The following is a 27,184-nucleotide window of genomic DNA, read 5'->3' as shown; positions in this document are numbered from 1 at the left end:
CAGGGATTACTGACTTCTCACTTCCTGTAATATAGGATTTAAAAAATACTTTTTTAATTGAAAAACCAAAAGAAAAAAACTCGCTCTGCATATTTTTATTTTCTTGTCTTGACTAGACTCTTTTTGAAGCAAGCAAACAAATATTCAGAGTATATGGTCACTCTTTATAAACACAGAATGGACAACTGCCTCAAATTGTCACAGCTGGAGACTGTACTTTTCCACCACTCTTGTCCAAGTAGCTCCATTTCCCAAACACACTTGACAAGGTTGTTCACCAGTGACCTCTGAAGAAGCTTACATTTCACAGGATGTTTGGGAAAGCCCTCTCACAGATGGACAGGTAATTTAGGACGTTGTAAACATAGTAAGTTTAAGTAGTCCATTTTTGCAGTGGACAGAGATTATAAAGATCTGTCCTTGCTTCCATTCTGTTCCACATATACATCTTCTAATAGTATTAATAGCAAACTCTTCCCTTTCTATTCTATTCATCATTGTGAAGAAGGCTGAACACTAAAAGAATTGCTGATGAGCTTATATTCCTGAGTAACCGTGTGATGAACTGACATGCTTGTAGAAACGGCATTCTCACCTAGAATAGTTACCTCTGAGCTGGTAGGTTTTTTGGGGAATAAAATATTGCAATTATAATAGATAATTCTGTCAAAATGTTAGATATAACCTTGGGGATAGTTTAAAAAAAAAATACAGATACAATATCCAAAATGGAGAAACATTTTTAACATTGAGGTAATCCCATCCCACAGATCTTAAATGCAGGAAAACCAGAAAACTAAGAGAAAAAATGGGAAGTATGGAAGTCCTCATGGGAAGTATGGAAGAGCTTCCATATGAGAATTGGCTGAATAGATGAGGACTGTTGGTCCTGGGAGAGACACAGTGGGAGGAGATGGCTGTGGTAAAGGTCAATACAGACTTGAGCTCCTGGAGGAGGCAACTGGGGAAGGTCATGGAAGAAAACTTCATTAAGGACTGTTAAATAGAAATGTACTGTCTGTGCTCCAGGGGTTCTCCAAGACACAAAGTCCTGGAGCCTGGTGAAGTTTTTTGCAGAGTTTGCAGTCACTTTTTACAGTCTGTGGAGTCATCTGAGGACCTGGGTATCTCTGTGTTTTAAGGCTTTATACATGAAGCAGTCAGAATTGCAGGCAGCAGAAGAGCAGCCTGTGGATGTGTAATAAGCTACTATTACACATCAGGTTGATGATGGGGTTCTTCTGTATAGAGCTGTCTGCTGGGTGTTTATTACAGTGCTCTGTAAGGATGTAGGCATGTTGAAGGTATTCATGTCATTTGAGTTGCTTTTGGAGAAGCTATCTGCAAAACACTCAAGTTATTAAATTCTGTTCTTTAGGATGGGAATTGCATCTTATTTGTGTAGCCCTATTACAAAAGGACTTTAGGCCTACTACAAAGGAACTGGAAGCACCAGTTAGAATACAAAGACTGCGTATAACAATTCATATAGAATAGATCAGGCAACTTGTTATGAAATGCTTCCATCTGTAATCTGGTTTTGTAATGGGGGAGAAGAGTGCAAACTGGGGCTTTCATGCTTAATCTTTAGACAAAAATATGTAGACAGGGTAAAATTGCATCCAGCCCTGTGTTTAAACACTAGGTAGCGTGATGCTTGGAAAATAACAGGAAAATATGTATATATAAAAAATATAAATACCAGGAATAATATATGGATAAAATATGATTACCAGGAAAAGATGTATAACTTCAGGTTATAGTAAAGTTTCTTGGGTTTATAGCTGTATTTTGAAGTTGTCTATTTAAATAGGAACATCTTTAGAGTAATTTTGGAATCCCTGAATTGCAAGGAAGTATGTTGCCAGCTCACAGGACTTACGATGGTTCAGTCTTTTTCAGCTATCTTCATATCCTTAAAGTGTGCGGTAGCTGTCAGACAACTGCTTTTTCCACTGTTTTTGCATAATTTTCTCCCTTCCATTCTTAACCCCCAAATAAATTCAGGGGTCTCTGTTTGTGTCATGACTTCAATTACTAAGTGCTTGTAGTAAAACACTGGATTTTTTTTTTCCTTCAGCTTTCACCTGTTCTTCTGACGCCATTTTTTGTTTAGGTAGTTACGTGTCCAGCACTAAGCACTCCAACATAATTTAAGGGACGGATAAATATGACTTTAGTTTCCCAAGTTACTATTCCATATTACAATAGAAGGACTAGTGTGAAAAAGCAAAGCATGGTAATATTAAGCTACTAGGCATAATCAACAGTCACAAGTATTGAGATAACTGGGTTGGCTTAAAAACTACATAGTTCAAAAAGGATTTCAGCTGCCTCCAGTAGAAAGACATCTTGCTAAATGCCTGTGCCTTAAAGAGGAAAAGGAAAATGCTAACTAATTTCATGTACCTGTCTACTGAGTGAGAAACACGATGTTTATCCCTCTTTTAGTTGCAGACATTCCATACTGCTGCACCTTGCAGAGATGTTCAGGACTTGACTAATGGGGTTGCCATGGCGCAGGTACTTCACCAAATGTAAGTTGACACTTAAGTTCAAAGAAGAGGTATTTAATTTCTTGAGGTTTTTGTGTTTGATGTGCATAGTTGCTTTCTCCCACCCGAAGGTTTTTTGTAAAGTTAAAGTAGACAGAAGCTTATAGCCGAAGATAAAATATACCTTTATGTTGTTGTTTTGGGGATGATCTAATAGTTGAATAATAATGTGATAGAATGGAGAAGGTGATGAGGAGTTATTCTAATCCTGCAGTATTAAATTCATACTTAAGGGTAATTGGGCAAGAATGATAGGATCTTTTTCATTTTTCCCATCAACACTATTTCCATGGATATTCATGCCTCAGGCAGTAAGTTCCTCTTTGGAATGAGGAACTAAAAGTTCAAAAGGCATGTCTTTGTGCTCTCTTCTTCTTGGTTTTGCTCAATTGATATAATTTAAATCCTAGAACTTAAATCTGTAACTTACTATTTGTGTGGAAAAAAGAATTGTGAAACTGCAGTGGCAATTTTATTATTAAAAATAATAGTGGGCTAATGAGAATCATAGAATTGTTTAGGTTGGAAAAGACCTTTAAGATCATCCAGTCCAACCATTAACCTAACATTACCAAGTCTACCACTAAACCAATTAAGGGTAGAGTAGCAATTTTGTGTTTCCTGGCTTGGTGGCTGAATTATTTTTTAATGAAAGTAAAAACTAGGAATCATTAAGGTTGGAAAGGACCTCTAAGGTCATCAGTCCAACCAACCATCAACCCAACAGCACCGTGCCCACTAAACCATGCCCCAGAGTGCCGCGTCTACCTGTTTTTTGAACACCTCCAGGGATGGTGATTCCACCGCCTCTCTGGGCAGCCTGTACCAATGCTTGACTGCTCTTTCCGTGAAGAAGTCTTTCCTAATATCCAAGCTGAACCTCCCCTGATGCAGCTTGAGGCCATTTCCTCTCGTCCTATCACTTCTTGCTTGGGAGAAGAGACCAACATGTGCCTCACTACAACCTCCTTTCAGGTAGTTGTAGAGAGCAATAAGGTCTTCCCTCAGCCTCCTTTTCTCCAGACTAAACAACCCAAGTTCTCTCCTCATAAGATTTGCATAATTCCTGTTTTACTGGTGGGATGACAAATGGTACTGGGTTGAGTGACATACTAGTTTTGAAATTTAAAGTTACTTCAGAGGGTTGTAACACAAGTCTTTTATTGAAAGTGTCTCATGCTGCAAGTCATCACTGCAATTTTATTGTTGTTGTTGGCTCGGATAATAAAGGAGAAGTCTGAATTACCATCTCCTGCTCAAACTATATTTTTGATTGTCAAGAAATTACTTAAAACACCCCCACCCCACCCCACCCCCAAAAAAAACCCAAAACAAAGCACCCAAGAAAACCCAAACCCAGAAACTCCCCTGCTTGCTTGAAAAGGTTTTAAATATGCTGTGTAAAGACAGAGCTCATTCTTTTCCTGGGGCATGGCAAAAATTGATTTAGGATTCCGTAGTGAAGATTCACTGAGGGTCACTTCCTGTGTGTTTGTGGTACTAGGCTGCCACAGGCTTTGGGCAAACTTCTTCTAACCAAGTCGGTTGATAGGCAAGTGGGGATAATAATTGTCTTTTGTTAGGTGCTTTGAGACCAGTAAATAAACAGTATGGTGTAAAAGTTAAGATACTGTTAGATATCCTGTGATTGTACTGCTTGGCAGCTCAGTGTGTGTAAACAACTCCCTCAGCAGCTCATCCAACTCATCCTTAGTTACGCTGGCAAAGGGGGAATTATGCTGCCCAGGGGAACCAAAGACATTAAAAAAAAAAAAAAAGCCAGTTGGTTTTTTTTTTCCTTGATAAGTGCCTTTGACAATTTGTAGCAAATGTTGGAAAATCCAAATGTACAAGAGGAGGTACCAAACTTAACATCAGCACTAGTCAAAAGAAGATGTTTCTTTACATCATTATGATCACTTTGTCAGGTATAAAAATTCAGCATGGCAAAGGCCTTCACATCCTTGTGTTCCTAGCTGTAGCTAGCTCAAGCATGTACAGAAAGTCTTCCTGCCGTGGAAGGTGGTGTCTTAATTCAGGTATCAGGATGGAAATTTCCTGTGACATAGGTATAACTTGCAGTCTCCAGGAATTTGTGCTTCATTAGACACTGTGGTCAAACATCTGATGATTTAATGCTGGGAGTCTGGTATCTTATTTATTTCAGTGTGTGCTTGTTGATGTTTAATCATTTAATTTTTTTCAGAGATGTTGCTTGGTTTGATGCATCTTGGCTAAATCGTATTAAAGATGATGTTGGTGACAACTGGAGAATAAAGGTATTCAAAACTGAAGTTAGTGAATGTTTGTGGGATTGGATGTAATGTCTGTCCTGAGTGTATCTAGCAGTCCAAAAACTACAGAATGAAGCTCAGACTTTTTTAGGTTATGTTAAATGAAGTTGAACTGTCTGTTAATAGTTTAAGTGCCTTCCAGCTTTGTTGCATGGGGATTTTCTGTTGCAATGTCATTATAGGGACCTCTTGTAGATCTGCTATGTAAACATTTTATTATAAAGTATTATTTGATTTCAGCAAAATCAAGGATTTTAATAAAAGCCTGTAACCTTATCTTTCATGTACAACAATTAGTCCAGTAATCTGAAGAAGATACTGCAAGGAATTATGGACTACTATCATGAGGTATGGAAAAAGCAGCAAATTTTTTTTCTGTTCTAATCATTAAACATTATGATTATTGTCCTCCTTCACATAGCTTGTTTTTTCCTTGGCAAAGTAATTTATTTTAAGGATTTTTTTTTTGGCAGAAAGTGTATGATAATTATCTGGTTAAGTGGGAGGTCTGAGTGAATATAAAATTAATTTGAACAGGTGTATTTTAGATAAGACTTTTGGAGCATAATCTGGAAACCATGTCTCTGTCATTGCCCAGCTGAATGTCATAAGGACTGAGCTGCAGAATCGTGTTGACATTTGTGCATTCGTATTTGCTTATGTCTAGTGAAGTTCTAATCCTTCTCGACATAACATGACAGATTCCACAACCCTAGTAGGTTTTATGATACTCATTTGGAAGCTGGGAGTTAAGTTACAAATCCTCCTGGACATAGTAAGGGTTATGTTTTGTTCTCTCTAATGCAGGATGAGTATGGTAGCCATAAAAGGGTTCTGTATGCTGTTAAAAACCAAGAAAACTGCTGAATTTTGTATGGAGCTTGATTACAGTGATGTAGCGGGTATGGTATAGAAAAACTTGCCAGATCTTCTTATGGCTTCCTGGTCTTGTCTGGGCTTAATTGTGATATTGAGTGCTGAGCCCTTCTGTATTGCCAGGACTGAGGCTCTCTGGCAAGCCCAGAAGTAGAACTTCTTTAGGCTTACGAGGAACTTTTTGAAGGATTAGGGAGCAACTGAATTTGGAAGTATTTTTAATTCCTTTTTTTATTATGTTGGTAGAATAAATTAATTCTCTCCTATTTGAGGTCTAGCCAAAGAACTTTCAACTTACTCCTGTTGCTTTTTCTTGTGTAAGTGGTCAGTTAACTAAACCCCCAGTTAATAGACTTTCAAAACTTGTGGTTTTGCCAGAACAATTTTATAGAACTCTTACTAAAGTGTATAACTTCATTGCACTAAATAATTGCTAGGTGTTTTGCGTGTATTTTTTAATGCTGTCTACTTTAGATTAAATTTAGGCCTATTCAGAGAAAAATCTGAGGTGCAAAGTATGGTAAAGGTCATTGGCTAGCAATGGATTGAGTACCCCTCTTCCCCCAATAACACATTCACGCTGAGGGATGGAGACAGACATTTGGAACAGTCTTTGCTGGCCCAAGAGAGGCATGGTGTGTGACATCTGGGTTTCATGTATGAAGCCCTCTAACAAATGAGTTAAGAACATCTGCTTTACCTAGACCTCTTCAGATTTCCTAATCTGATACTGCTATCTATGTACTCTCTCATAAGCCAATATTTTTAGTATGTATCTTCACATTTAATGTTTAAAATCTTTCCCTTCCATAAGTTTTATGGTAACAAAGTTATTAATAGACCATTTTCTCTGGATGGCTTGCGGAGTCCAGATTTCTTACATGATACCAGATTTTCATGTCTTACAAAAGTGGGAGTCCACTTTCTCTCATTTGTTTTTTTTTTTCAGTTCTTGGGTCAGCAGATTCCAGAAGAGCTTATTCCAGACTTAAACCAGATATCTGAGAATTCGGATCCCACTGAACTGGGCAGGCTTCTGCAGCTTATTTTAGGTTGTGCAGTCAACTGTGAAAGGAAACAAGGTATGGACTACCTTAATCTGTTCAACAAACAGCAGACTGCCTCAGGTGATTGTAAAGGTGGAAGAGATGTAGAAACTTTTCTTTCTTATGTATCAAAAAGTCCCTATTACTAGTACGTTGCATGTGTATTGTGAACTGGAGTTCACTTAAAAGCAGAAAATCTATGGGAAACTTCTGTGAATAAAACTCAAACTTTGCTCAGGGTAGGTTTAAAAAAAATAGTCTGAAGTGTGTGTGGATTATTCATACTTGTTAAAATGTGTACCAAGACCTGAAACTTACTATTCAAATGTAAATCAAGCAAATTAAATTAAAATTAAAGGCAGTTTCTAACATATCTGCAGAGGCTCAAGACTTGAATTAGTTGAGTTTTCTCTCCCTTTATCAGACCTAATGCTCAGTGCTCTGATGGATAAGGAATCCTCAGCATGATTCTGTTGGTAGAATAGGTGCGATTCCTAGGTACTCTGAAATGACTGCATCAAAGAATAGAATAGAATCATTTAGGTTGGAAAAGACCTTTAAGATCATCAAGTCCAACTGTAAACCTAACCCTGCCAAGTCCACCACTGAACTACGTCCCTATGCACCGCATCTACACGTCTTTTAAATACCTCCAGGGAGGGGGGCTCAACCACTTCCCTGGGCAGCCTGTTCCAATACTTTCGGTGAAGAAATTTTTCCTAATATCCAATGTAAACCTCCCCTGACACAACTCGAGGCTATTTCCTCTCATCCTATCACTTGTTGCTTGGGAGAAGAGATCAACATGTGCCTCACTACAACCACCTTTCAAGTAGTTGTAGAGAGCGATAAGGTCCCACCTGAGCCCCCTTTTCTCCAGGCTAAACAGCCCCAGTTCCCTCAGCCACTCATAAGAGTTGTGCTCTAGACCCTTCACCAGCTTTGTTGCCCTTCTTTGGATACGCTCCAGCACCTCAATGTCTTTCTTGTAGAGAGGAGCCCACTGCTGGCTCATATGCAGCTGGCTATTGAGCAACATGAGGTTGTCGTGACCCAAGTGCAGGACCGGGCACTTAGCCTTGTTGAACCTCATACAATTGGGCTCATCCCATAGACCCAGCCTGTCCAGATCCCTCTGTACAGCCTTCCTACCCTCAAGCAGATCAACACTCCCGCCCAACTTGATGTCATCTGCAAACTTACTGAGGGTGCACTCGATCCCCTTGTCCAGATCATTTATAAAGATATTAAACAGAACTGGCCCCAGTACTGATCCCCGTGGAACACCACTTGTGACTGGTTGCCCACCGGATTTAACTCCATTCACCATAACTCTTTGGGCCTGGCCATCCAACCAGGTTTTTACCCAGCGAAGAGTATGCCCATCCAAGGCATGAGCAGCCAGCACACTCATAAAGAGTGTTTGGGAAGTAAGCTGTAGGCTGCATTCCGAATGAAGATGCTAGCAATACTTTTTTCATTAAGTTTTATTTATTAACTCAATTGCAAGCTTGTTGACTCTTTGCAAAAGCTTATATATACATAGATGTATGTATGAAAAGAACCATGGAAATATGGATGTCTTAAAATCTCCTTGCTCTATTATGCGTAGTATAAATTTGTTCACTGAAGAGATTATAATCTCTCATCCTTATCTACCATATTCCTGGATAATAATGATGTTGGTTAACAGTAGTGCTCTGTATAAAAAGAGCACTACCTATTTTGAAGAAGCTTTATAGAGAATAGTTTCTTCTGGATCTTTCTGCAAACAGTATATCATGTTACTCAAGCCATTAAGATGAACATTGTCATGAGTCACTACAAATTCTTTTTCACAGAACACATACAGAATATCATGACCCTTGAAGAGTCTGTTCAACATGTTGTCATGACTGCCATTCAAGAGGTAAGTAATAATTTGTAGCCTAATGCTGTCAGTTGAGAAATTTGAATATCCATTTGCTGATCTTCATTAATTCTTTCATCCAAGCAAAGGTCAGGGAAGAGAGTAAGTCCTTCCCTAAATTATCTGGGAGGATCAGGACCAAGAGGCCCAAGACCCCAACCAAGGGGTTTTGCTTTTAGTCTCGTATGCCCAAACATAAAACTTGTGGAGACAATAAATGCTTCAGATTTCCTGTTTCATACAAGAAATGTATCTCATTGCCAACTGTTGATTATACTGGAGTCATGTTCTGAAATTTCTGTCCTAGTGCTGTAGTCTTGGACCCAAAGTTAAGCTGATTGTACCTGTGAGGCTATATTGTTCTGACAGACCATTCCAGCATCTGATTTACAAACTCCCAGGTGCATCCTTTCTATTCTTGTCATAGTGTGCTCCCCCGCTATCTTAATTTGTTCTTTGTTGGATAATCTTTGTGATCCAGCTTACAGCGTAGCTCTACAGTCTCTCACTATCGTGCTTTAACCCCAGTTGGCAACCAAGCACCACACAGCTGCTTGCTCGCCCTCCCCCCTACAGTGGGATGGGCGAGAGAATCGGAAGAGCAAAAATAAGAAAGCTCGTCAGTTGAGATAAGAATAGTTTAATAATTGACATAAAGTAATTAATAATAAATCGTAATGAAAAGGAAAACAACAAGAGAGAGAGGAACAAAACCCAGGAAAAACAAGTGATGCACCCGCTGACTGATGCCCCGCCAGTTCCCAAGCAGCAATTACTGCCCCGCTGGCCAGCTCCCCCCAGTTTATATACCGAGCATGACGTCATATGGTATGGAATAGCTCTTTAGCCAGTTTGGGTCAGCTGTCCTGGCTGTGCTCCCTCCCAGCTTCTTGTGCACCTCCTTGCTGGCAGAGTATGGGAAATTGAAAAGTCCTTGACTTGTTGCTAAGCAGTGTTTATACTAACTAAAACATCAGTGTGTTACCACATTATTCTCATGCTAAATCCAAAACACAGCACTATACGAGCTACTAGGAAGAAAATTAACTCTATCCCAGCCGAAACCAGGACACTCACATCTGTGAGCTTCAGGACTGTGAAGCAGAGTGTGAAGGGAGGCAAAAACTAAATGCTGACTTTGAAGAAAATGTAGTGTGTAGTTGCAGCCTCATCAAGGTCACAGTGGAGTTGGTCGTAGGCTTTAAAACTTAGATTTAAATTGACTATATAGTCTTTAAAGCTCTAAGTGTCCTGTTGGGAGAAATAAATCCATAAACCTATTCTTTGTTGTGTTCTGACTAATCAAACTTTCTTTCTGAAGAAGGTCTAGAAATAATACTGTAATTCCTGAGTAAGAAGTAAAGCCCTTTAATTGTTGACAAACATACTGCGTACATGTTCGTACTGGAGATCAGCGAGAGCTCTGTTAATGTTCCCATTGTTTGCTTAATGGCAATTAACGTGACACAGAGAAGTGTGATAGCTGTTAAACTGAGTGAAGTCCTGTCCTCTAGTTCATTTTAATTTGACTAAGGGGTAGCAATAACTTCAACATATCACAGATTCATCCAATAAGATGCTACTGCTAACTTGGTTAATTTGGGGAGGGGGGAGGTAAAAAAAAGTGTAATTTTATACTAGATTTGTTTAAAGCCTTTACTAACGATGAGGTGTGGTTTTTTAATTATTATTAATTTGTTTTGATATATTGAAGGGATGCGAGGACATGGTGGATTATACAATTGGTACTCAGTAGACAGTGAACTTACAGATATTTAACCTCTAATTTAACCTTCTTTTCCTGTGGCCTCTTTCTGTAGCTCATGAGCAAGGAGATAACAGGTCCTTCCACAAGTGATGCATCAAGTGAAATGGAACAACAGGTAACTGCCTAATACTTGTTGCTCTTGTAGTTCAAGCCCGAACAATAAGTTGGTATCTTGCCATCCCTTAAATGAAGAGGACAGCTGCTCTTCCTCTCCAATTCTAAAAGTTAAAAAAAAAGAAAAAACCTCAACAATAAATTGCACTCTTTTGTCTTCTATCTGGACAAACTGCTTGGTCTGTTTTCCACTCAGAGCTGATCTGATTAAACCATACTGGTTCACAAAAGGCAGAGCAACATACTGATGTAGGCAGAGAATATACAATAAAGTAATGCTGTTCTTCAGTGCTAATTAAGTGAAAAGTTATGTGCTGTTTTATAGCTTCTTCTAAAAAAAAAAAATGCAGTGACTGCTATGTCATCTTCCTGGATAGGGTAAAACTGGGCAGTGCAAACCCACGCTGCAGGAAGAGCTAGGGGTACGTCAAGGCTCAGCCTTGTCAGGCTAAACACTTCAGGTTATTTTCAAGGGGCCATGAAAATTCTTGATAACTGGAACAGTACAAGGTGTTGCACATAAAATGAAATTGTCTTTAAAAGTACCTGACCATAAAGGAGCATTGCTGTTTCTATTCTGAGGTGAAGGGCATTTGATTTAACAGGCAGGGATTTTGAAATTACGACAACGTGAATGCTCCTGTGTTTGGTTTTGGTATGCTTTTAGCCTAAGTTATTGTGTTGAATCTGGATGTTACTCTGAGTTTCAATAATTTACTCACTACATGTGGTAGTCATTTAAAATACAGGTGAAAGGAGCAGAGATCTTGATCTAAATGTGTATATATAGGTTTCTGTGTCAATGTGTACCTAACATCCTTCTAAACAATTGGTGTAAGCAATTGAGACATTTTGGAAGCTAGAACTGTGAGTACTTTGGGTATGGGCCAGAATGATTGACTACCTTATTTTTTAAAAGCTTAAAAAAGCTTTGGAGGATCTACAGGAAGCACTAGCAGAAAAAGAAGAGTTGGCGCAAAGGTGTCAAGAGCTAGATTTACAGGTAAGAAACAGGATGTCACTTATTTCTTTAATATGTAGTGGCACTGCTGTTAAGATGCAGAAATTCTGAAGGGCAAAGTGAATTTTGCATTTATTTAAGTTTCTATGAGAATTTTTAGCTGTTTGTGGGGGAAAAAGCAATCATTCTGTACTCCAAAATCCAACTACTGGAAATAGTTTCCGATGGAAGTGTAAGCTGAGGTCCTGTGCTAATTGTTGCTTAATCTACTGGCTTTATGTTTTATCCTTAGTAGTAGGTAGCCATCAGAACAATGTTATCATGCCCATTTCATTTTTAGTCACTGCTTCCTCTAGTTTTTTGAACTGTGTCCAAAAAATTAGTCATTAGATTTAATTATAGGAAAATTATGCTGTTTTCAGTAGGAGTTGATAAAAAAATAAAATGTGAAACTTACCTAAACCTTACTAACTTTTTCTTGTACACAGTTGCAACGTGGGGGATATTTCATCAAATAAAAATCATGGAAACAAATAGATCCTTTCAAACCACACTGATAGTAGGCCTACTTTTTGTTTTTAATGGATATAGAAGTTAATCAAGTCACCCTTTAGAAAAAGGAGAGAGGACTTCGTAACAATAAACAGGAACTTGAATTTCAATCAACTTTTTAAAGGAAAAAAGAAAAAACCAAAAACATTTGTTAGTCCTAAGTCTGATTCCTCTTTTATGGCAAAGAGGTTTATCTGGTGAGGCAGTTCATCTTGGATTTGATTCTGTACAAAGAGAACATTTGGGTGGCAGCATTTTATAGGAGCCAGAGTGCTATACTGGATGTATTAGCCTTTGGGGGGGGGGGGGGGGGGCGGAACCAAACCAAAAAACCAACCACAAAACCAGAGGCCAGTTTTATATTTCTTACAGGTAATGACAACTGAAAATAGTAGAGTACTTTTATTTAAAAGTAGCTCATAGCCAATTGTCATGCCCAGGAAGCTGTTGTTAGAATTGAATTGATACTTCATTTCCTTTTTTCTTGAGGCAGTAGTAAGGCTTTCACTAGAGAAAGCGGGGATCTAAAAATGCTTTTGAGCAGAATCTGCAGGAGAAAATTTCTTTTAAATGGGTAAGAGGATTGATTTGACAGCTGAACTCACAGACTACAGTTGTTAAACTTCAAATGTGTGCTCACTGTTCAAAAGGTCCCAGAGGCGCTGGGATAACGATTTACTTGCACTTTCTGATTCCATTAGGAGGCTTAGTGTGTCTCACTAGAGGAGTCCCAGGCTTTGTCCTGTTTCCGACAAACTTCTCTTTCGAGATTTCTCTATTAATTAATGATAGGTTACACAAAGCCAGTGGCTCATAATGTAGTGTGGGCCAGGTGAAGGCGTGAAAGGTGTCCAAGGGAAGAGTACTGCTGAGTATAAACAGATGAGTTAATGACACCACAGCTCTTTAATACTGAGATGTGTTTTTAAAATATCTCTTCATAATTTATGTTGACTTGGACACCACTTCTGTTATGCTGAAGTAATAGAAGAGAAAGCTATCAGAAGGGAACTGAGAAAAGATGAAAAACTTGCTCTGAGTTGTGTGAAAGTTTTGGGTTTTTTTTTCTTTTTGAAGTCTGAGACGTTATTCTAAAAGTGTGAATGTTGTGCATGTTTAAGGAGTGGCTGAACCTTGAACGTGAAGTATTATGCTGAGCAAGGCCCAGATATGCTCTCTACTCACAGGTGTTTGTGTGTGCAGTATATAGCAAAGTGGCATCTGGTATGTAAAAAGGAGTGAAGCTAGAAAGCCAGCACGTAATGAAGTGGTAGATTAATTACTGTTTTGTTTCTTACACCTGTTTGACTGATAGACTTTTAAATTATGATCACAAACTGTTTCTTAATATTGCATACTCTAGGTTATATCTAATCTTTAATCTAATAATGTCACCATGATATGTGGGGTTTTTTTAATTTTATTTATTTGAAGCCATAATATTGACTGACGCTTCTCATTTAAACTAATTCTTAATAAATTCACTTGTAAGGTCTCAGTCTTCCTTGATATTTTCCAAGAGTATAAGAAAGGTAGGTTTTCTTTATGATTCAGGAAAACATAACCCAAAAAGCATATTGTCCCTGTTTAAATGCCAGTTAACTAACACATGCTAAATGCTCTTATGTTTGACAGGATGTTAAAATTAACACAACAGCTTTCACTAGAAAAACTTTAAAGGTTCTATCCTCTTAATCCTTCCCCATTTTATGGCTGTCAATATACTTACTGTTTCAATAAAGTGTTGTATTTTCATTTGCTTAGCTGTGAACACTTTCAATATCAAACTTGTTTGATTGTTGCAAAAAATGCATGCTCTATATGAAGCTGTCTAGGATTTTTCTTTTGCGTGTGTGCTTACTAGCTTATGGTGCCTGAAATGGCTTCTTGCGCAACCATTCACTGCTGAGCGCACGGCAGTACTGTGTTAGTGTGCTAGCCAGTGCCATCCTGCTTTTTATTGTTAAGTACAAGCAAGATGGAGAGTACCTTTACGCCAGTACTTAAAAGCTTTTTGTACAGCGTCCATGATATCCTTTTTAATGAAAGTACCAGTTTCTCTCCATATCACATTGTCTGCCTTTACCATGGTTTCAGTTACAAAAATCTGTCTTTTTTTAGAGGGACTTTTCTTTTAGTGCTTCATAACTGTCATACACTAAAGCATTTGTATGCTCAAGTATGCTATGTAAATTACATTCTAAAATTTCTGAACGCTCAACCTTTTTCATAAACTAATTTGGTGATGTACTGCTGTCTTGCTTTAATTCTTTCCAGTTGGACAGATCTTAGAATGTTTATGCTGTTTTATCTGCACTAGGTGGCTGCCCTCCAGGATGAAAAAAACAGCTTGATGTCAGAAAATGAGATTATGAATGACAGGCTAGAGCAATTAGATGACTCTCTTGATGATCCAAATACTGTGGTTGCAAAAAAGTATTTTCATGCACAGTTGCAGCTGGAACAACTGCAAGAAGAAAACTTCAGGTATGAAATGGTTTCTCTCAAAAATCCTTCACTTGTCCTGTCAAATATATCCTGAGAATTTCTGGTATTCTTTCAGGATTTTCCATCTCCATTTCTTTTGCTATAGAAGCTTTCTAGTAATGTATAAACATATTTTGAAGACAGTTCTTGCCTTTCAAGAGAAAATGAAACTGTTACTTCTTGTAGAAAATAGTACTTTGTAATTGCCATATTGTAGCCATTTGACACATCAAAAAAGGTGATGGAAGGCAGAAGATGAGTGCCAAAGTGACTTTTCTGTAAAGAAAACAAACAAAACAAACCCCTACCCCGCCCCCCACCCAAAACCACCATATCTCTTTACTGTACTGATTTCTTTTACATATTAGTCTTTCTCCCTGTGATCCCTGTGGGGGAAAAAAATCACTTTTCACATGATCCCTGATATTGATATGGTAAATTTGCAGTATACAATCCATTATGATTTAACAGGTAGACAATAAAATGTTCCATGCTTACAGTACCATTTTTCTGGCTACTTACATCAGTGGGTTTCTTTTGTCTTATTTATTTTTAGTAGTTCTAGCACTAGATGAAAAACATGTGATACCGATGAGTTCTTAACAGAGTTCCTGGTTTTGATCTGATAGGCTTGAAGCTGCAAAAGATGATTATCGTGTCCATTGTGAAGACCTAGAAAAACAATTGATTGAACTGCAACACAGAAACAACGAACTAACCTCTTTGGCAGAAGAATCTAGAGCATTGAAAGATGAAAATGATATTCTTAGGTATGTAATAGAGAGAGCTCCCCACACACATTAGGAGGATTTAATGACTAAATCCAAGGCTTTGTATTTAACAAGATTTTTTTTTTTGAGGCATTACTTCTGCAGTTAGATCTTATCTGAATGAGATCTAAAATAAATGTTGGAAAAGGGCCCTTTGACAAAGGAGAGATGGAGCGCAAGCTTTCAGGCATAGCCTCTATTGTTTATATAAGAATAGCAACATGGAATTTTTCTGTGAAGCAGGATTAATGAATACAGTAATTATTCTTCTTCATGTGGGATGGAAGGTTGAAGTTCTGCAATTAAGAATTTGGGGGGGGTGCATTCTTATTAAGGCGATATTTGTCTTGGTAATAAGCTGCCTTTTCTCATGTAGAAGAGCATATATGCAGCTAGAACTTTGACATAACTTTTAGTTCAGCATTCTATGCTAGATTTAGGTTAGCAACGTGATTAACAAATGAATATGAAATACACAATAACCTTGATGAGAATTTAATGTAACATTCCAGCTTGTGTAAACTCAGTTGAATACCAGACCACCCAAGAAATATCCAAAGCAAATCATATTGCAAAAGCAGGTCTGCTATTCATAAAATAGTATGAATAAAACATGGAAAGAAAAGTGGTTTCAGGTGTTTAACTTATAGTGGTTCTTAAATAACACCCGAAACAAATCTTAATGATAGATTTTCTTCCATAACTTTCTAGTACTAGCTTCTAGTGATACGAGATGGCAGATATTAAACACAGATATTAAAATTAATTTGTGTATTTATGATCCAAATACTTTCTTACCAGGTAGATTTTTGTTAATGATCAGCTGGTAATCCTTGGTCATATCTGCTAATGATCATTTTCATAGTGCAGTTATGTTCTAACTACATGTAACTGTGCAATGAGAACATCTGCATGTTTTTCCTTACCAGGTACCAGTACTTTGAGATGACTATCTAGCACAGGATGTTGTGGTGCATTTACACTGCACCCCACAGAATTCTCTAGAGCTATTTGACATACTGGTCCTTGCTTGTACTTCTGGCATATGACTGTCAGTCTTACTCCCACTTAAACGCTGTGATGGTTTCAATTTTTATAAGCAATCTTTGCATAATGCAGGTTTGCATTGATTATGCATTTAAAAACAAAGCAGTAAGATTTAACTCTGCTGTTAAGCACGTTGCATCTCTGAAAAATAGCTTGAATGTGCATGAAAGCATAATTTGACTTCTTTAATCTTTTGAAGAAACATACTCTTTCTTCTCATTCCTGTTTATACTTTAAGGACTACTGCAGACAAGGCAAGTAAGCTGGAATCAACTGTTGAAGTGTATCGTAAAAAGCTACAGGATCTGAATGACTTCCGCAGACAAGTCAAATCTCTGCAGGAAACCAACATGATGTATATGCACAATACAGTCAGTCTGGAGGATGAACTGAAGAAAGCCAATGCAGCACGTGCCCAACTAGAATCCTACAAAAGACAGGTAAGGCTGTGCCTATACTTAGGGTACTACTTTTTCCTCAGATAGTTGTCTTACCTAAATAAAATTTTTAATTATGTTTCAATGAAAAAAAAAAAATGGAACAACTTAATTTAATAGCCCACGGACTTAACCTGTATTGTCCCCTTAGAATTTCTTATTTGTGAAAACTCCTTCATACTCTGCCAGTCACTTTCTGGTTTTCCCTGTTTATTAAACTAGCAAGCTTAACTGTAGCTGCCCTTTCAACTGGTTGGTTGTCCATGGTTTGCAGGGTTTTCTTCTTTGCTTTAACTGAGGTAACTTGTGTGCCTGGGAGATGTTGTTGAGCTTTTACTGAGATCTCTTGTATGTAATATTCTTAACTTTCTTCATGGAAGTTTATTTTAAGCTGTAGAAGTTTTATTTCAATTTCACTTATTTTAGTAGCAATTAAGAGATGCAGGAGTTAAATATTAAAAAAAAAAAAAAAAAAAAAGACAAAGCAAAACAAAACCCAAACAGAACAACAATAACAAAAAAACCCCAAACACACAGGCCCCCATCTGATCTCTACTCACCCAGGCTGAACTGGGCAGGAGTGAAGGTTTTAATATAGCTTTTAAAGGTAGTGTCTTGCAACATTCATGTGCTGAATATAGTCTTTTTATGAAAAGGTCCAGGAGCTTCATAACAAACTGTCTGAAGAATCAAAAAGAGCTGATAAGCTAGCATTTGAAATGAAGCGACTTGAAGAAAAACATGAAGCTTTAATCAAAGAAAAAGAGGTAAGTCTCTTGAACGAGAGTTTATTTGAACACCTAGTAAATCTCTCTCAAACGCTCTGCTTGAGGAAAACCTTCCCAGAAGTAGTGTTACCATAAAAATAAAGTTTAGTGCCATGTGTGTATGTATACACATGTAAAACAAAATATGTATTAAAATCTGTGTGTGTGTCAGTACTATTCCCAATTAATGTTATTTGGTCTTAAAGTGGTGCAAGATGACTTAATTCCACCTCAAATATATCTTCTTAGAGACTTATAGTACAGTGTGATGCATTAAAAGAGACAAATGAAGAGCTCCGGTATTCACAGATGCAGCAGGATCACCTGAGTCAAACAGGTATTGCTTTATCTTCAGAGGCTTTTTTTATGTATATTAGCGATTTCTCTAAGTTTGTTAAATTAAACTTCCCATGCAATTTCAGGTGCATTGCGTGTTAAAAGCCATGAGAATCTTGCTGCTGAAATTCTGCCAGTGGAATATAGGTAAGACAAACAGGTTGAGGAGTTTTTGTGATTTTCATGGGTGGGGGATAATATTGTCTCTATGAAAGTTCAATATTTTTTTGCAACGTGTCTCTGTTTTCTTGCTTTCCCTCCGTGATGCTTGTCTGGACCCCCATGTAGCTGTTAATAATTATTTCTCCGTACTATAATTACTTTGCATTCTTTCTTGAAAGCATATCAGATTGCTGTATATAAAGTTTGGCTTGAAACATCCTCTTTAATGAGTGAAACAATTCTTATCTTGCCACTGGCAGGCAGAATAAATAAATAAATAATACATGGGCAGAACAGCTTACGGCTAGCTGACATTACTTTTCAAGTCTGACAGAGTGAAACATAAAGACACAATAAAATCTGGGTTTGGAGTGGCTTAATTTAAAACTTTGTTCACAGCTCTTAAACTATTGTGATGTTTGAAAATTGTAAGTTACCTTTTAATAAAAAATTGCATTGTTACCCCAACTATATTGTTAAGCAGAACTTGTTTCGCTCACTTCAAGGTTGGGGGAGCTAATAGGAATATTACCTCCTACTCTTAGTCACCTTTTTCTTAATTAACAGTGACTTTTTTGTTGGTTTTGATTCAGGGAAATGTTTATTCGGCTGCAGCATGAAAATAAGATGCTTCTATTACAACAAGAAGGATCAGAAAATGAACGTATTACAGAGCTCCAGGAACAGCTGGAGCAAAAGCATCGGACAGTGAATGAACTAGAAACTGAGAAAAGGTGATAGGTGAAACAGCATCTTAAAATATACCAAAAATGCTTTCTGGACCTTCAGAGTGGCCTTGTCGCTTGCACCTGTAGTGTAGTACTGTGCAGGAAGCCACTTATTCTTTTTCTTTCACCAGTGTAATCATTAACAAAGGGTTATGAAGCAAGCAAGAGGGAAAGTAGCTTAAATGTGGTGGTGTAAAATGTGGTAGATCTGTGTGTAGTATATTCTGAAGAAAGTGTTGTTTATCAGACGCTCTTCTTAGCTCTGAATGATTCTTGGTAGACCAAGAATGGATGTAAACTAGGACGTCAAACTAATCATGTTGTAACACTGGGATATGGTCTGAATTTCTCTGTCAGTTAATGAATGCTGAAAGCAGTTTACTAGGATATTAGAATTTTGGGTAGTTAAGTTTTCTCAAAACTTAAAATTATTCTAGGTCTTTCATTATAAAATGTTTAATAAAGTCGTCATGTGTTTGTTTCAGCAGAAGTTCAAGTCAAACTAAAAGCATTTGAAATCAGTTTCTTTGTGGCTTAAGTCCTGCTGGGACTGAAAAATTATCATCCAGGCATGAAACAGAAAAATCTGTCTATTGTGGGCTGTTTAGATGGGTAATAACTGTCTTTTCTTCCTAAAAGGCTAAATGAAGAGCGTATTGGGGAGTTACAGCAGCAGATTGAAGATCTGCAAAAGACTTTACAAGAGCAGGGATCCAAGACTGAAGGAGTAAGTGAAAGTTCAGGCTTCTTGACCTTGAAGACATCTTGCCTTTTTTTTTTTTTTTTTAAATCCTTCAGTGTAACATCAAGTCCTTTGTTTAGATATGTGCCTCTTCTTTTTCCTTGTGTCTAGTGCTGATAACTACTAAGAAGGCAGGATTGTAGTTTGATTTGGTATTTGTTTTTTTGGGTTTTTTTAAAGTTAGTTTGAAATACTCTTACTACTGCATAAACTAGTGCAAGCAAGCTCTGAAGCCCCTTTGGGTCACCCAGTCCCCGCCCCCAGCCTGAACAAACACACATCTTCTTTTTTAAAAGACCTTACAAGCAAAGATCATAAACAGTTGAGGTTGTACCTACCTGAAAGCAACTTCCTCAGTTTAGGTAACACAGACTTGGCTCCACTGTACTCGGAGTAGATGAGTTTAGTCTCTATAGTATGAAAAGCCATGAGACCCCCACGCCAACTGCATTTCAATTGAAAAGCTTATGTTTTATGTGATTCCTTCCCCCTGCCTTCTTTAAGGAACTGTAACTCTTCTACCTTCTACTTTACTTTAAAAAAAAAAATCTCTAGTTCTGTCATTAAATGGTGGTATAGTGAGAAGGATAGCTTTAAAGAAAAAAGGTGCTGGAATTGGTATCTATGCAATGCAAAAAATATGAATGCAGTTACAGAAATGCATGAAAAAATGCAGTTTTAGAATTTATTTGCTTTGACTTATTTAGGTGTGCTATGTATTTTTGGCTGATTTGTAAGAGCATTTTAACATTGCATGGTATGAAATACTGAAATATAACTAATTTTAAATCTTTCCTTTCATAGTCTAGCAACCTGAAGCAGAAATTGGCAGCACATATGTAAGTAAAGCACATGTATCCACAAAAGCTTATTTATGCTAAATAATTTGAGTGTTGTAGCACAGAAACTGCCTAAGCCTTTGTAAGGTTGTCTTGTTTTTCTCAGCCACTGATTTGAGAATCATGCATGTAGTGAGTTAAGTATTAGCATTGTAGTTTTGTCTACTCTGATCATGATAATCTTGTAATACTAGTACCTACTTAACTGTCTCTTCATCACCAATAAGACTTTAACTTTCCTGATTCTACAACAGACTGCTAAAACCATTACTCTTACTGGACTCAAAATGTATTTCATTCTTCTGAAATACTTCCATCCTTTTAGCAGATGTAGTTCCTGCCGGGGAGGTGCTGGAGGGGTTTTTGTTAATTTTCTTTTTTTGTTTCTAGTTTTAGGTAAATGAGATTCAATTCAGAAGTCACAACTTTTACGGTTCTTAAGAAATACATACTAGTATTTCTATTTAAGTGCAAAAGAATTGCCAGACTTTAAAATAGTTGTTTAAACACTTCCACCATCAAGTTTCGGCTTTCAGCTCTTCAAACTGTGCATGGAAGTATTTGTGAGCTTAATCCTTAGCATAGCCTTTAATTTGTAGGGAAAAGTTGAATGAAGTTCATGATGAGTTACAGAAGAAAGAGGCTGATCTTGCAGAACTCCAGCCTGATGTTAGTCAGAACCGTAAGTTGTTTTGTGTGTTTTTTTTTTTATGACACTATGTTAAGTTTCTTCTGAAATTACTCCTGTAGCCACTGGGCTATGGGATACCTGTCTGGATAAGGCTTTCTGTGACAGCTTAGCTTTAAACCTGAAATTGGGGTAGGGGTAGGGGTTTTTTGCACACAGTGGTGGGCAGGGAGAGTTTCATGGGGGCTTAGTTTTGTTGAACAATCCTCTGCAAAATGGGAATTCAGGGTCAGGTGGGACTTATAACTGAAACAAAAATAAGAACTTAGGAAATTGTATAGTAGCTAGAAAGTTTATCTGGGGGGTGGCTAAATCAAGAGAACACAGAAACCTTGGAAGTACCATGTCTGTTTTTATTTTGTATGTCTTTGTTGCTAATTTCTGTAAATAGCCCAGAAGATTGGAGAGCTGGAAGCAGCTTTGCGAAAAAAAGATGAGGATATGAAAGCAATGGAAGAAAGATATAAAATGTACCTTGAGAAAGCAAGAAATGTGAGTGGCATATTTCTGAACATATACTTTCCTCCCTCAGAAATAGTTATACAGATTGATTTGAGTCTTCCCCCTCCACCTCCCAATTAAAATTAGTAGCTACATGTTGCTCTTTTAGTCAAATTGCTGAACTGTAGTCAGTTAAGTGTATGAGAGAATGTGGTTTAGGCTAAAGCATGAGATGCATTAATGATTCCTTTGTACCCTTTGATATCTTTTGTACAGTGTAACAGCGTAGTTTTCATCATAATTGCCTGACTAGTGCTCAGTCTGTTTTCACATTTTGACTGTGAGCAAATGAGATGCAGAGCTGTTGAGAATCAAATCTGACTTGTAATGCTTTTGTTTTGTCTTGTATAGGTGATAAAAACCTTAGACCCCAAGCTAAATCCAGCATCAGCAGAAATTATGTTGCTCAGAAAACAGATAACAGAGAGAGACAAAAAAATTGAAGCACTAGAGGTAAAAATTTACATATATTTAAAAACAACTTCTAATATGTTCTGCTGTCTCTGATGTTAAGCATTCAAGTTACTGTTTCCTAATGATACAGTACCCTTCAATGCTGCATTCAGTTAGAAACTGCACAGACCATCAAACCTAGAGATTTTTAGTTTGGCTTAATTAACCTTGTATTCTAGTATAAGTCTGTCAGAGCAGTTTACTTTTGTCCTGGTTTTGGCTGGAATAGAGTTAATTTTCTTCCTAGTAGCAGGCACAGTGCTGTGTTTTGGATTTAGAATGAGAAGAATGTTGATAACATGCTGATGTTTTAGTTGTTGCTAAGTACTGCTTATGCTAGTCAAGGACTTTTCAGCTTCCCATGCTCTGCCAGGTGCACAAGAAACTGGGAGGGGGCACAGCCAGGATAGTTGATCCAAACTGCCCAAAGGGCTATTCCATACCATATGATGTCATGCTCAGTATATGAACTGGGTGGGGGTTGGCTGGGGAGCAGCGATTGCTGCTTGGGGACTGTCTGGGTATTGGTTGGTGGGTGGTGAGCAATTGCATTGTGCATCACTTGCTTTGTATATTATTATTATCATCATTATCATATTGTTGTTATTATTATCATTACTATTTTACTTTATTTCAATTATTAAACTGTTCTTATCTCAACCCAGGAGTGTTTCTCGCTCTTACTTCTCCGATTCTCTCCCCCATCCCATCAGGGGAGGGGGAGTGAGCGAGCAGCTGTGTGGTGCTTAGTTGCTGGCTGGGGCTAAACCACAGCTTTTCAACAGTGTTTTTCAATGTACAACTGAAACTCTAATTTGGATTCTTTCTAAACCCTCTGAAAAGCTTTAAGTGAAATACTTCATAAGACTAGTAGTTTTTCTGTGTTACGGCAACTTGTACAGAGCTGCAGAATCTGACCTTTTTTACTAGCAATGTAACTTAGTTTGTATGAAAGACCTATGTATTTGAGTTGTTTAATTTACTAGAGCTCTGCTCTCAGTGGTTTCATGTACTGGAGTTTTTGAAACTAGAAGAGTAAAACCTGTTAATTCAGTAAAATCTGCTTGACTGAAATCCTGAAAGGATTGTTGACAGTAGTCCAAGGACCAAAAAAAATGTGGGGGGATGCTGCATTCAGTTTTATAGCAATATTGATGGGACCGGTTAGAATAGTTACCTGAGCAAATACAAAATTCCTCAACACGAGTTAGTAGGCTGAAGGGTCTGACTTTATAAATGCTGAGGCCTCAGATTTCTTCTATGTGTATGTACTAGGTAAGCATACTATGTAATAGCAATTTGGTAACATGATAAGAATATTCTGCTGCTAGAGGTATGTTCTTGTCTTTGACTTTCAGGTAAAAAAAATTAGTAAATTATTTATAGACTTTCTGGTACACCCTACAGTCTCATGCATTTCCCCCACCACCACGCACCCTCAAAGTATGTTTCTATGTTGAACTGCAACTTATGTAAAGTTTAGCCTCTTCTTGAAGCAGTCTATAGCTTCTCTCATAGTCATTTATGGAAGTATCTTTATTTACACTTCCAAGCCTTCTAGTTATTTTGCATATTTAAACATTTCTGCTGCATATGTTTATTTCACTCAATGGACTGCAATAAGTTTGTGCAGATTATTTTTGTGTTTTAATTGAGATTGTCTTCTCTATTGTCTGCTTGCAGGCTGAATACAAACTTGCTAAGTTACGTGATTACGAGGAAAAGCTAATTGTGACTGCATGGTATAACAAGGTGGGTCAAAAGTTCATTTGTTGGTATCTCAGAAATCAGAAAAACACATTTTGCAAAATGTGACAGTTACATCGCCCCTTCTTTTCTTTTTAGAATCCCTATAAACTGGTGCTTAGGAGAGAAACCTGGTAGTTCAGCTACTTGTGGCAGAAAAGTCAAACTTGCAGATTAGCATGGCCTCATGTCTAAAACCAGGGAGCTAAGGAAAGGAACAAAGCCTGAAAGTTCCAAAATGAGATCACTCTTCCACTTGCTAATTCTGACTTCAAGCCGGAATGCAAACTTAAGTGAGTTCTAGCTGGAATTCCCAGTCCTACTGAGATAACTTGGGAAATACTGGCATCAACATTTTTGACAGCAGCATAAAGGGGAAATATTTTAACAGTCAACTACCTTGTAAAATTATTTTGTTATGTTTTCTGCTTGTCTTCTGTGCTTTGGAACGGGAGACTTAAAATTTGGCATAGGCCATGACTTTCATGTTAGTACATGTTAGCAATGTACTATTTGCTGCCCCAGGCTTCCATCTGGATTTAGCAGGCTAAATTCCTGAATGTTCAATAGCATTTGTTGTTGATGTTTTTGGGCTTGAGACAAAGGGAGGCTGTGGTTCAAAATTCTTCCAGACTCCTGCTTTAGATGTTCAGTGTCTTTAGCACAGTATTTGTGAAATAAAGGTAGAGCCATCTTCTCATCCTGCAGCAGTGTTGCAAAGATTGTTAGAACATTTGACAGTAGACTGCTGTGAAAAGGACTGGAGAAAGTTGTTCATTTTCATATGAAGCAATGTTTAAATAAAGTTTCATAGAGAAACACCAGAATGGGAAATCAAAAAAAGGAAAGTAAAATTAAATGGCTTAATAAAGGAACACCTTTACAATAAGCTAAAATTAACACATTCTGTATGAATGTGAATGAATCTTACTTTCTTCAGCCTTGGTTCCTACCTTTTATAGCAGCAAGACGGTATATAAGAAATACAGTAAAAGAAATTCTGTGCACATACTGAGTAAGCATGAGCTTTGTGTGTGAAAGATGGCCAATTCTTTTTCTTCTGTTTTTGCTATAGTGTAAATGTTGTTTAACTTATTTGCAGAGTCTAACTCTTCAGAAGCTAGGTATGGAAGCAAGACTGGTTGGCAGTAGTGGTGCCTGCAGAGACGGGCCTGGACGCTCATTCCTAGCTCAACAACGCCACGTCACCAATACCAGAAGGAATCTCACTGTTAAAGTACCAGGTGCAACATCTGATTAAACCACAAGGACCATGAGGAAAACTTATATGCTGAAGTGTCCTTAAATGTTTTGTAGCTTCCACGTTAACTACTTGATGAAAGAGGAGGTTAGAATGGTGGGCAACTGCAAATTCAACATCAGAACCTATCAAGAAGAGATTAAGTTGATCAGTGGTGTGTCTAGAAGGTACCATGTAGCTTTCCAAGTAGAAGTAGATTTAATAACTGCAGTATGTATTTTCAAGCACAATTTAAAAGATTTATATTTGCCTTCAGAATATATTGTAAATATAAAAATTGGCACTATATATTTGAAACTTTATTTAATGGGTTTGGGCTAGAAAGATGACTTTTGTAATGGGAAGATGTTATGTAAAAATGTACTTCAGGAAACTGGCAATATTGGGCATTTTTGCTGGGCTCTTCTAAAAATAAATTTAAAAGATTGGTACCATGTTTTAAAAAAATATGTTTTTTTAGAATATGAGGTACAATTTTAAAAGCATGAAAATACTTGCATTTATAGAAAAAGAAAAAAAAGGTGTAGTACCAGTTGACTTGTTACACAACAGAAGACAGGATTTGTTTTGTCATCTCAGGTGAGAAGCAGAATTACTCAGCTCATTTAAAAAAGAAAGGATTAAGTTTGTGCATATGTACATTAAGGAAAAACCTGTCTTTAAGATGTTGAATTCACTAAAGCCAAATAAGCTGTCTTTTCCTGTGTAAGAAAAAGAAGCTATTATAATAATTCAAAAGTCTGGGCTATGTTTTAAAAGTCTGGCATATTGGTACACTGCATTTATTTGCAGAAAGTGGGTTAGGTGAGAAGGAACCCTATTTATTTAAAGCTATTTATACAACCCTGTGCATAGAAATTAATTTTCCTCTTTCTTAAATGTAGTTTCACATCATTTATTCTGAACTAACTGTGCTAGGCAGATGAATGAAAGATAGCTTTGCTAGTTGTTGGCAGCAAAGATTGTTTGTTGGCAGGGAGAAAAGTGCATAAACTATAACTGGTTTGCACTATCTAGATTGAAGAAGATTAAATGGGGATTGATATCTGAAATTTGTGTGCGGGAAGTTGCTATCTTTCACAAAATTTGTGTCACTTTATTTGCCAAATGTCTTATTTTTGTTGTGAACTGTATTTTTAGGAAACTTATTAATGTTCTGTTCTTCTTTGCAAACTGTCTAGAACAAATTAATTATACCCATAGTTAAATAAAATAGAATTACAGCACCCCTTAAAATAAACGAATACACTTAAGCTAAGTATTTGAGGGTGCTGTACCAGTCCGTGATCTAATATAAAACTCAACCATACGTGTGAATGAAAGCATATGAGCATATGTCTGTCTTCACCATTAAGGCCATCTTTGATTTGAGAGCAGGGTTCAGCTTTGCAGAATTTAGGGTTTGAATTGTGAAATTTGAGTAGTCTTCCATTTTGCACGCCCTTCAGTATGGCTTGTTCTTTGATTTCTTCCTTCCCCAGCATCTTAAATTCTTTATTGGGCATTGCATGCAACACTAGAGAAAAGGGAAGTATTCATTTTTAATACTTAGTTGCTTCTTAGTTGTGGTAGTTTTACAGTGCTATACGTTTAGGCATTCAACAGAGATTTCCTCTTTTAAAACTTCTGTCTACGCAAGGCATTGTTTTAAAGCCAGTCTCATGCTAAATGTGGCATGAGCAGAGAATATGCCAGCCAAACTGCCGTTGGACAGTTTTGTCTGTCAGGTTGGTTCTTCAGGACTCTGTGCTTTGGACTACCTCTTGGGTTTTGAGGTCTTTTATTGCTGCAGTGATATTATTGGGGTTTGTATTTTTAAGATACAATTGCTTGTTTGATCTGCTACTGGTGTGGGAGGTGGTGGTGAGCAGTGGAACAGGAGACTAAGTCTTAGCAAGATGCTTACGTTTCTAAAGCCTGGTACTTCAGTGTGTTTTAGTGAAATGTGAAACTGTCACTGATGGTGTTGAATGGATCTCTTAACCCTTGTTCTTTACAGCATGGAAACTTTCATGGATGTCTTTCGAATACTCGTCTAGTTAGTAGGCTTGATGCATTTATTGTACTTCTCACAGTAGTAGACCTGTGTCAGTAGTCATATCAGGTGCTGAATAGTGAAAAACTTGGAGCAAATGTCTTTGATGT

General features: G+C 37.4%; 1 protein-coding gene across 1 annotated transcript in view; it reads left to right on the top strand.

Annotated features, from left to right (window-relative positions):
• The window catches only part of HOOK1 (hook microtubule tethering protein 1), a 28,816-nt gene extending 3,647 nt beyond the window's left edge, over positions 1 to 25,169 (top strand). Inside the window, exons 2-22 of the mRNA XM_075710582.1 lie at positions 2,452 to 2,537; positions 4,762 to 4,834; positions 5,147 to 5,197; positions 6,675 to 6,807; positions 8,613 to 8,680; positions 10,501 to 10,563; positions 11,482 to 11,565; positions 14,396 to 14,562; positions 15,192 to 15,332; positions 16,618 to 16,819; positions 17,473 to 17,583; positions 17,833 to 17,920; positions 18,006 to 18,066; positions 18,675 to 18,815; positions 19,449 to 19,536; positions 20,356 to 20,390; positions 20,990 to 21,072; positions 21,470 to 21,570; positions 21,931 to 22,032; positions 23,716 to 23,784; positions 24,881 to 25,169. Coding sequence (XP_075566697.1) covers positions 2,452 to 2,537; positions 4,762 to 4,834; positions 5,147 to 5,197; positions 6,675 to 6,807; positions 8,613 to 8,680; positions 10,501 to 10,563; positions 11,482 to 11,565; positions 14,396 to 14,562; positions 15,192 to 15,332; positions 16,618 to 16,819; positions 17,473 to 17,583; positions 17,833 to 17,920; positions 18,006 to 18,066; positions 18,675 to 18,815; positions 19,449 to 19,536; positions 20,356 to 20,390; positions 20,990 to 21,072; positions 21,470 to 21,570; positions 21,931 to 22,032; positions 23,716 to 23,784; positions 24,881 to 25,039 — 2,106 coding nt within the window. The 3' untranslated portion in view covers positions 25,040 to 25,169. The remainder of the gene's footprint in view (positions 1 to 2,451; positions 2,538 to 4,761; positions 4,835 to 5,146; positions 5,198 to 6,674; positions 6,808 to 8,612; positions 8,681 to 10,500; positions 10,564 to 11,481; positions 11,566 to 14,395; positions 14,563 to 15,191; positions 15,333 to 16,617; positions 16,820 to 17,472; positions 17,584 to 17,832; positions 17,921 to 18,005; positions 18,067 to 18,674; positions 18,816 to 19,448; positions 19,537 to 20,355; positions 20,391 to 20,989; positions 21,073 to 21,469; positions 21,571 to 21,930; positions 22,033 to 23,715; positions 23,785 to 24,880) is intronic.
• The last annotated feature ends 2,015 nt before the right edge of the window (positions 25,170 to 27,184 follow it).

This window comes from Pelecanus crispus, chromosome 5, assembly GCF_030463565.1.
Source record: "Pelecanus crispus isolate bPelCri1 chromosome 5, bPelCri1.pri, whole genome shotgun sequence".
NCBI lineage: Eukaryota > Metazoa > Chordata > Aves > Pelecaniformes > Pelecanidae > Pelecanus > Pelecanus crispus.
This window is presented reverse-complemented; position numbering and strand designations above follow the sequence as displayed.